The 8,649-nt window shown below is 38.7% G+C and overlaps 2 protein-coding genes across 3 annotated transcripts; both read right to left on the bottom strand.

Moving 5' to 3' along the window:
* Positions 1–1,251: 1,251 nt before the first annotated feature.
* LOC141841655 (auxin-responsive protein SAUR78-like) lies at positions 1,252–1,770 on the bottom strand. Its single transcript, XM_074729838.1, has one exon. The coding sequence runs from the start codon at positions 1,768–1,770 to the stop codon at positions 1,354–1,356; it is 417 nt and encodes a 138-aa protein (XP_074585939.1). The 3' UTR covers positions 1,252–1,353.
* Positions 1,771–3,634: 1,864 nt separating this feature from the next.
* On the bottom strand, positions 3,635–8,459 carry LOC141840644 (ethylene-responsive transcription factor 1-like). Of its 2 annotated transcripts, none has more exons than XM_074728691.1 (3): positions 8,150–8,459; positions 3,997–4,869; positions 3,635–3,896 (listed from the first exon to the last, which is right to left on the bottom strand). In XM_074728691.1, the coding sequence occupies exons 1-2, from the start codon at positions 8,406–8,408 to the stop codon at positions 4,010–4,012; spliced, it is 1,119 nt and encodes a 372-aa protein (XP_074584792.1). In that variant the 5' UTR covers positions 8,409–8,459; the 3' UTR covers positions 3,635–3,896; positions 3,997–4,009. The 2 variants fall into 2 exon arrangements, with proteins under 2 accessions (XP_074584792.1, XP_074584794.1); XM_074728693.1 differs by having other exon boundaries at positions 3,997–4,863.
* Between the last annotated feature and the right edge of the window lie 190 nt (positions 8,460–8,649).

The following is an 8,649-nucleotide window of genomic DNA, read 5'->3' as shown; positions in this document are numbered from 1 at the left end:
AATTATTTTGATGAAGCTATAGATTTTTATTAAATTCTTAATAAATATTAAATATTTAGATTGGATATGAATTGTAATCTATTCTATATATGAAATGAAAAAATTTTATACTCGATTATTTAATCAGGTCTAAAAAATTCTTCTAGATTTTCTCTATTCGGATCGAATATCGAATCCTCGATCGAATTCGGACGAAATTGTCATCCCTACAATAGGCAAAATCCATCTTGAATGGACTATTACTCACATCTCAAGAACTAACCTTAGCCTCCAAAAATCAATTGAAGTGTGTTGTATCTAAACTAAGTCAAGAGAGTCCAAAATCAAAATCGAATCATGCATGATCACCTTAAGCTTCAACAAAAAATAGAATCCACCACTATAACAGTCTCACACAGTTGACCTCATGATTATTTATGAGGAGGTAATTCGAGAAATTACAATTGACCATTACGAAGAAAGACATTGTTTCGACTTCATTAAAATTTGACCTTTGCTCACCTCAACAAGTTTATCCTACAATAACTAATTCAATCATACCCGAAGGCAATGTTAAACTATTCATATTAGCTTTCGGTCACCTCAATCGAGCTCAAATTATAACGAGACTATGGAACCTATGCGTCGTTAGTGGGAATCAAAATAAATTCATTAAAATTCTAAAAGCCATTTTTTATAATTTTCTTTTTTAATTTTTTATCATTTAATTTATTATTATTATCATTATTATAAAAATTGTCCTGACGAGGGATGGGCCGACACGACATCTAAACGGACAGTTAGTAGGATTTGTAATCTCGCACATCGAACTATTAATTAATACCCCAAATCCAAACCAGATTATGATTTAATTAAATTATTATTTATTTAATTAATTAAATCTATAGGAAAAAAAAGAGGAACTCCATCGGATTCCTCCAAACTACGATCAATTATTTATTTAATAATCTTTTAATAATCCCTCAGCAAATCAATTCATGCCACGTAGGCAGCAGGAATGTCCGTAATCTTTAATTATCGACCAATAATTAAAACAATTAAGGACCCACCTCCGTAATTAACGCTGTGCCAGCTCTTAGAACTCAAAAGAGGCCTCTCGTCAACAAACTCCAATGTCCTTTCTTTTGATAATTTTCATAATTAAGATTCGATTAATGGACCTTGTCGAGTAATTAAATTAATCATACTTATTGACAGCAAAATGTACACAATTTTATTAAAAACACAGAGATTAGAACAAGAAATGGCACCATGCACGCGAAGCAACGCGACTCGATTAAGAATTAATTAAACTCGATCGGCGATTAATTAATCAAACAGCAGCTTTAATTAATTAGATTTTTAATTAATCAATCAGCAGCACGCGTAGTAATCGACCAGCTCGTCCAGCGACTCCGGCGGCGGCTCGGCGTTCTCCAGCATCCACAGCAAGTGCTCGAAGAGCACCACCTCGCAGCCCACCACCGTGCCGCCGCCGGAGGCGGCCGGGAGGTCGCCGCCGGTGCGCTCGACCAGGACCTTGAAGAGCGGGTGGCGGAGCAGGTCGGCGGCCACGAGGTAGCGGCGGCGGGAGCGGCCGACGTAGACGGGGTGGAGGCCGGCGGGGACGACGTCGGCGCCGTGGAAGGAGCTGGCGGAGGAGGAGAGATGCTGGTGCTCCTCCTCCTCGTCGACGGCCGAGGAGGAGGCCCCGCGGCCGGAGATCCTGCCGTAGGAATGCCACCGCTTGATCATGCACTTGAGCTTGCTCAGCTTCCCGGTCCTCGCCATCGGAGGGAGAAGGAGAGCTGGGAGAGGAAGGCAGTGGTGAAGTATGTAAAGGGAGCTAGGGACAGTGCGTTTTGTAGACCGAACCAACCGGTTCGACCGGTTTCCCTTAATTGAAATATTAACAAATATTATTTTATTTATAATTCAGATTTAGCAGTATTTATGTAACGACCCGGTCCGTCCGACCGAGGGAATTCACTTATCCCAATTCCTATTTTTTGTGGGTCATGGGCCGTCGACTATCGACCGTGCTATTACCTACTAGGACTTTCCACCCCTGCCCAGTGAATTTTTGCCTTCCCCAGATTCGAACTTTAGTACTTTAGCATGTAGATCTAGAGTTTGAATCTGGGAAAGACATCCACTGGGCAGGGGTTCCAGTTCATGGTCAATGGCCCATGACCCACAGAAAAATAGGGTCCCACTGGATAAGTAGAATTCCCCTCGGGCGGGGTGCCGTTATCTGTCTAGGACTTCCACCCATGCCCAGTGGATTTTTGCCTTTCCAGATTCGAACTCTAGACCTGCAGGCTAAAGTACTAAAGTTCCTTGAATCTGGTAACCAAGTGAGAATTTTAGTACTTTAAAGTTTAGAGTTCGAATCTGGGGAAGGCAAAAATTCATTTAATCCTAGTAGATAACGGCACGATCGATGGTCGACGGCCCATGACAAACAGAAAAATAGGAGTCGGGATAAGTAGAGTTCCCTCGGGCGGACGGGCCGGATCGTTACAATTTAACGTATAAATTATTTAATTAAATATATTTTAACATTAATATTTCTTAATTCAGGTATAAATTTACTTTATTTTTAAAATCACTTGAAATTGAGAAATAATAATTAAAAAAAAAACTAGTTCAACTGCCAGTTCAATTTTAAATGCATGAGGAAGAAGAGTGGGGCCTATCTCAATTACCACCGGCAAGATGGGAAGCTGCCAGATAAGGAGACAAGCTGGTGAGTGGTTTATAATTATAAACAAATTTTGATTTATTTATAAATAAAATATTACTTTCTAATTAAATTGATAAATGATTTTGGGTGTCATAATTCATGTGATCCTAAGAGGAATATAAACTCCATTTCAGTAGGAGGAACCTTAAAGGTTGGCTATGGTGGTAGCTAATGATCTTTAAGAACACAAAACTGAAAGCTTAGTTGCTCTGGCAGTTGAAGTGGCTTTAGTACATGCTGAAACTTTATGTTAAAGATGGCTTAATTATGACCACCAAACAAAGCCAAATTAATTAGCCACTTAGTCTTAATGACTGAGCCAGCTAACAAGTTGACATCTAAAGACTTCAGCAATCAGCTGCAGGAACCAAGGGAGCTGAAACACACACGTAAGCACTTCTGAAAAATAAAATAAATGCCATTATCATGAAAGGATGAAGTGATTCAAGCTATTGTTTGGTCTAAATCAATTAGATGTCAGAGTTGTCAGGTAGTGGGATTTGATTCATTCACAGTCATGCAGGAACATCAAGTGCATAATGATTGTGTGTTAAAATATTCAAGGCACTACAAAACAAAGGAGAGGACAGTGAGCATGAGAATGGAGACATGAACATCTAGCTCTATTGATCTAGTGAAGGCATGAGTTGGGAGTTGATCTAGGTACATCTAGACACAGAGGGAGGAACAGTATGTCTTTGTTGTTGGGTAACTTCACCCACATGAGTTCCATGCTCCTGTGTTTGGCTTGCACAGCCCTCACAATGATGTAGTAGACATGCATTGTATGCTCTATCTCTCAACATGTATGCTAATGTTTTAACATCATCAAAATAGGGTTATGTTCTACAACTTGAGAGTACAATAGACTGCCACAAGAAAACAAACATTTATGATTACATGAGAACAGACAACCAAGAACAGTTTAATAACAGGAAGTTTACAACAGTAACTGCAAGAGTAGCACGCATCAAGTTCGAGCATGTTTTAATTGTAACAACTACATCATGTAACAGTATTTGATGACTAGTAGTTAACAGTTAACCGAAACATGGTATCCAACAAATGCAATATATCAAGCGCCTACGACAATCAATATTCCAAATGTTGAATCAGTTAGCCGTAGCTGACACAACTGGTTCTCCTCCTTATCTCCTTAAAGCATTGATGCCTGAAACAAACGGGGAAAAGGGAGGTACCATCTTTCACAATGTGAAGTACTTTAGGCAAAAAAAATGGCTTAGGCATTCAAATGGAAGAAGACGACTTACATTTGCATCTTATTTACATAGTATAAGGTCCCTTGGCGCTATTCTCTGGCATTGACAGGAGATCTTCAAAGCTCCAGAGATCCACATCACATATATTCTGAATCACATCACTACTTAGAAAGTCTGAGTTACCACCATCTGGATAAGGTACCTGCACAGAGTTCATGGGAGTGGGAAAAGAGAGTTTGAGTGCACAGTTATCAGAAGGGATTAGTTCTCCGGCATCATTTTTCAGTTTCTTCAGCAGGGAACCTTGAAAGCAAGCCATTTCATCGGCTCCAGTCATGATTGAAGCAAGAAATGCTGTGATCTCAGGAGTTTTGACCTCAGTAACACGGTCATTGTTGGAACAATCAAAAGAGTTACTTCCTTGATCAGAGCGTGCACGCCCTCCAGTTGGTAGAGGCTGTTTCATATTGGTGAAGGAATTCATGATCATGGATTGTTCAATAGGTACTTTCTCTTCAAGGAAGTCAAAAGAACAGAAATCTTGATCTGGTTCATTCAGGAAATTGGTAAGATTATTGAAGTTGAGCTTCTCAAGTTGGCTAGGCTCTCGTACTTTTGTTGCATTCGATTTCAGTGGATGATTTTGAATAGCTGGTGGTGTCTCATCAGGGAAGTTCACCTTAGCTTTCTTGCCACGGATACGACGGGCTTCATTATCATATGCTCTTGCAGCTTCTTCAGCAGTGTTGAAAGTTCCAAGCCATACACGAACTCCCTTACAAGGATCTCTAATTTCAGCTGCCCATTTTCCCCATGGGCGCTGTCGGATACCCCTGTATTGGGTCTTTCTCTTCCTCTTGGCACACTTAGCTGCAGGTCCACTGAATTCGACTGGTTTCAGTGCATGTGGTGCATTTGCTGCAGCTTAGTAGAATAGCATTTTGAAATTTAGACCATTTTGCAGTGTGAGGAAAATGAATGAAAACTGCGATAGAGCTACACAATCAAAGAGTCTAGCGATCTAGCACATAAAAGAAAACCTTACTAGGAACCAGGTTTGGATGCAACGTTCCTGCTTCAAAAATAAGAAAAATGATAAGAATGAAAAGGCATGAGCATATAACATTTTCATTTCTAGGGAATATAATCTTCGATAGCAGTCTCGACATTTATACTTGTCCAACAGAGAGGCGACAATAACAAACAAACAAAGACCTATCTATTTTTGGTTATCTATACATATCTTATCCAGTCATTGAACTTCATTTTAAGGCCATAACACCAACATTATCATTTTCTTTATTAATAGTCTTAAGAATAATTTAATTTGGTCTTATTCTACCCAACAAATCAATCCTAATCTCAGCTCGTCTAATTATACAATCACATGAACATATCCATACCATCTTTAATTTATTTCCTCTCATTTTATTGGATACTGGAGATATGCCTATATATTATAAGATAAGTGTGTTTTTTAGCTTTTCTAGTAAAATCAAACATTCATCTTGGTATTCTTGTCCTACCCCACACTCCTAGGAAGTTATTGTTCTATAAAGAGACTATATTTTACTTAAACAGCCTCAAAATGCTAGCTTTCACATTACATCAGCGTGACATTATCATAATAATTTTAACCATTTTTCATCAGGAATTGAAAAGAAATTGAAAGAATCCAGGTAAGAAGAGCATATCGCCTTATGTTTTGCCACAAATTTGAAGTTATGAGCTTATTGCAGGCTTTGGATGAGTCTACCTTGGAGGAACATATGCCCAAATTACAAATTGAAGCATAGTAGATATGTTTAATTTTTTGTTTCATCAAACTGTTAAACATTCTGTGGGTCAACCCTTACTGCGAGAGAGAAATTTATGTTTCCAAACCAATAAAGATGGAGTTGATTGTTCACACATTTAATACCAGTAATTCAAGCATGCAAGCCGTGACAATCATTAGTCCTTTTACTCAAAAAAAAAAAACAATCAATTAAAAAAAGAGATAACTCTTACCTTTTACTCAAGAAAACAATCAATTAAAGAACATAGATAACTCTTATTCATCTAAGTGGCCCAATTCGCTCAAATCCTTCTATCTGATTTGGTTTGATTTCTTCTGGATTCGTGATAATTTTTCAATCCCCTATGAAACTTTCCCAATTGGCATTGATGTTATTTTGCTACTTTGTTTATTACCTTGTATTTGTTGATATTATTCCTACTTGTGCCTACCATGTACATATGGTGGGGGATTTACAATGTTATTTGAAGATGACGATTGTGCTATTGTGCAATTTCCAGGATTCAATATACAACAATTTTTTTCCCTACTCTGTTCCATGGTATCATAGTCAATTGCCAACCCTTTAGTGCATTCCTTGTGTTTTTAGTTTGAGTTGAAGCTCTAGGATGATCATGGCTTGCCCCTCTCTTTCAACATGACTCCCCTTCCATCTTCTCCACCATGACAATCATATGGTGATGACAATGCTTCTTCCATTGTACGACCACCGCCTTCTCCATGCACTGCAAGTACGCCTGTAAGGCGTGAGGTGCTTCACTAGCTTCCTTTTCCTCACGGAACTGCTCCAACACTCCCCTCTTCACAGCCTTTTCGATCCCCAAACTTCATCCTTGAATTCCCACCATCGATCGACAACTACATCATCCAAGTCATTCTCTACTTGGAGAACAACATTGTCCTATGTGATCCTCAACATGTTCCTCTACACTTGTTGTTCTACATCACACTGATGTCACATCTACCTACGTCCAAGCCCAAGAAATTCACTTCCTCCAACTAGACTCCTGTTGAAGCCTCCCTACAACATGAACCACATCCAACTCCTTACAACTTGCTGGTAGTGAATGGAAATCACCTTCTAACAAATCAAGGTCATTAGACCCTAATTACCGATAGCATAACTAGATATTGACAACAAATACAATACACCACCATCTCCAAGCCACCTGAATTGCCAAAGTTGATCCTCCACACTATCAGCTAACTTTGCACCAGCTACTTGCCAAGATTCATCCCAACATACGCCAAGATTCGCTTCCCAAATTGACACCAGAAATTTTCATCCGCATGAGATGCAAATTGAACATTCTTCCAACATCTTAAATTTGAAAAGGTGTTCAAAGAAGGAGATTGTTGTCAATCACCTACCTGATTCCCTTTGATCTTCCTAGTCAATTTGGTTTGATTTCTCCCAAACTCATCTCTAATTATTTCAAAATCTGTCTTTGATACTTTCTTGATTCAGACTAATGTTATTTTCTTATTTTGTATATTATGGTATTTTTTGTATCATTCCTACTCTTTAACTACTATGAATGATGTGATTTACATCCTGATTTGAGGATGATCACTGTGTGCAAAATTGTACCATTTCAAGGACTGAAATTCCAATAACTCTCCCCCTCAAACTCTCACAAGCATGGTATACAAAAAGCACCTTAAATACTGCGTCAAAACATTGTCAAAAAAGGCAACGGCTACCTATAAAAGAAAATCTATTACCAAGGTTGAAAAGTGAAACCATTCCAAAGAAACAACTTTGTGAATAGGAAGAATAGCCACATTAGACGAAATGAAGAAATAAATATGAGATGGAAAACTTCAAAGGGAAAAACAATCTCCATACTCCACAAAATCACTTAATATAAAGAAGCGTTTTCTTCTTTTTTGCAAAAGATAAACAAACGAGACTTCAATACGAATCATAGACAGAAGATTACTCCTTTAGAACTGGATGAAAAGGAGCAAACCCCCAAATAAAGCAAACCACATAATCTTCCCTGCATAAAAGGAGCAATTGAAAAGTTACAGTCACCAAACAAGAAAAGGAGTACAGTGAATTCGAAAATATTTGCTGTTCAAAATGATGTTCATCCTCGAAGCAACAATAGGCAATAGAGAAACGGGAAAGGAAGTAAAGCAAATCTCACCTTTGCCAACATATGGAATAAATCTCTCCAAACAAGAATAAAAACTTACTATGATTTAGTATTTCCTAGTTCCTGGTAAAGGGAAGAAATTCGGTAAGAAATCAAAACCAATTATCAAACTCTGAGAAGAACTGGATGAAATTAAATTTTCCAATCCTTTTCACCAATGCAAATTAAAAAGCTGAACAAGAAAACACCTACAAAAGTTCACAAAGAAAAAAAAAACCCTATTTTTTTCTCCACAGAACAATACCTTTGGATGCGAAAGCAAACGGCTTGTGGTTGAGTACCTCCACATCAGACTCCATCAGCTCCTCCTCGAACTCCTCAAAGTCCGCCTCGAAGTCATCTTCCACCGCCGATCGCCGCCCGCCGTTCTTCTTCTTATTCTTCTTCTTCCCCACCGCACTAGCTCCTCCCTCCGTCAGATCCGGCCACAGGTAGTCCGAAGTTAGCCGCCGCGCGGGCCCACCCGCCGGAATTAAGTCGGAGATGATCGCTCCTCCGCACATCTTCGATCGCCAACTCCCCTCTTTCTTCTCAAAAGTGCCGCCGCGAGAGATTGTTGCTATATACGGTACGGGAATGGAGAAAAGGTGATGGATTGGCTTTATATTCTATTGAAATAACGGAAATGATTTACCAAAAAGGGAATGTATTAGTGTATCAAATAATAAAATTTTGCTAAATATTGATGGCGAAAATTTTATTTTACACCTCCTATTTATTTTTCTTACAAAATAGGTTTAAACT

The sequence above is a fragment of the Curcuma longa genome, chromosome 11 (assembly GCF_044706935.1).
Source record: "Curcuma longa cultivar G26 ecotype Majalengka, Jawa Barat chromosome 11, ITB_CL_G26_1.1, whole genome shotgun sequence".
NCBI classification, from domain to species: domain Eukaryota; kingdom Viridiplantae; phylum Streptophyta; class Magnoliopsida; order Zingiberales; family Zingiberaceae; genus Curcuma; species Curcuma longa.
This window is presented reverse-complemented; position numbering and strand designations above follow the sequence as displayed.

What these genes read in the sequence shown, in the direction of transcription:
- LOC141841655 (XM_074729838.1), bottom strand. Translation starts at nt 1,770, where the DNA reads ATGGCGAGGACCGGGAAGCTGAGCAAGCTCAAGTGCATGATCAAGCGG.
- LOC141840644 (XM_074728691.1), bottom strand. Translation starts at nt 8,408, where the DNA reads ATGTGCGGAGGAGCGATCATCTCCGACTTAATTCCGGCGGGTGGGCCC. An exon ending in GTTTGCTTTCGCATCCAAAG is followed by an intron (nt 4,870 to 8,149) that starts GTATTGTTCTGT and finishes TATTCTACTAAG; the next exon opens with CTGCAGCAAATGCACCACAT.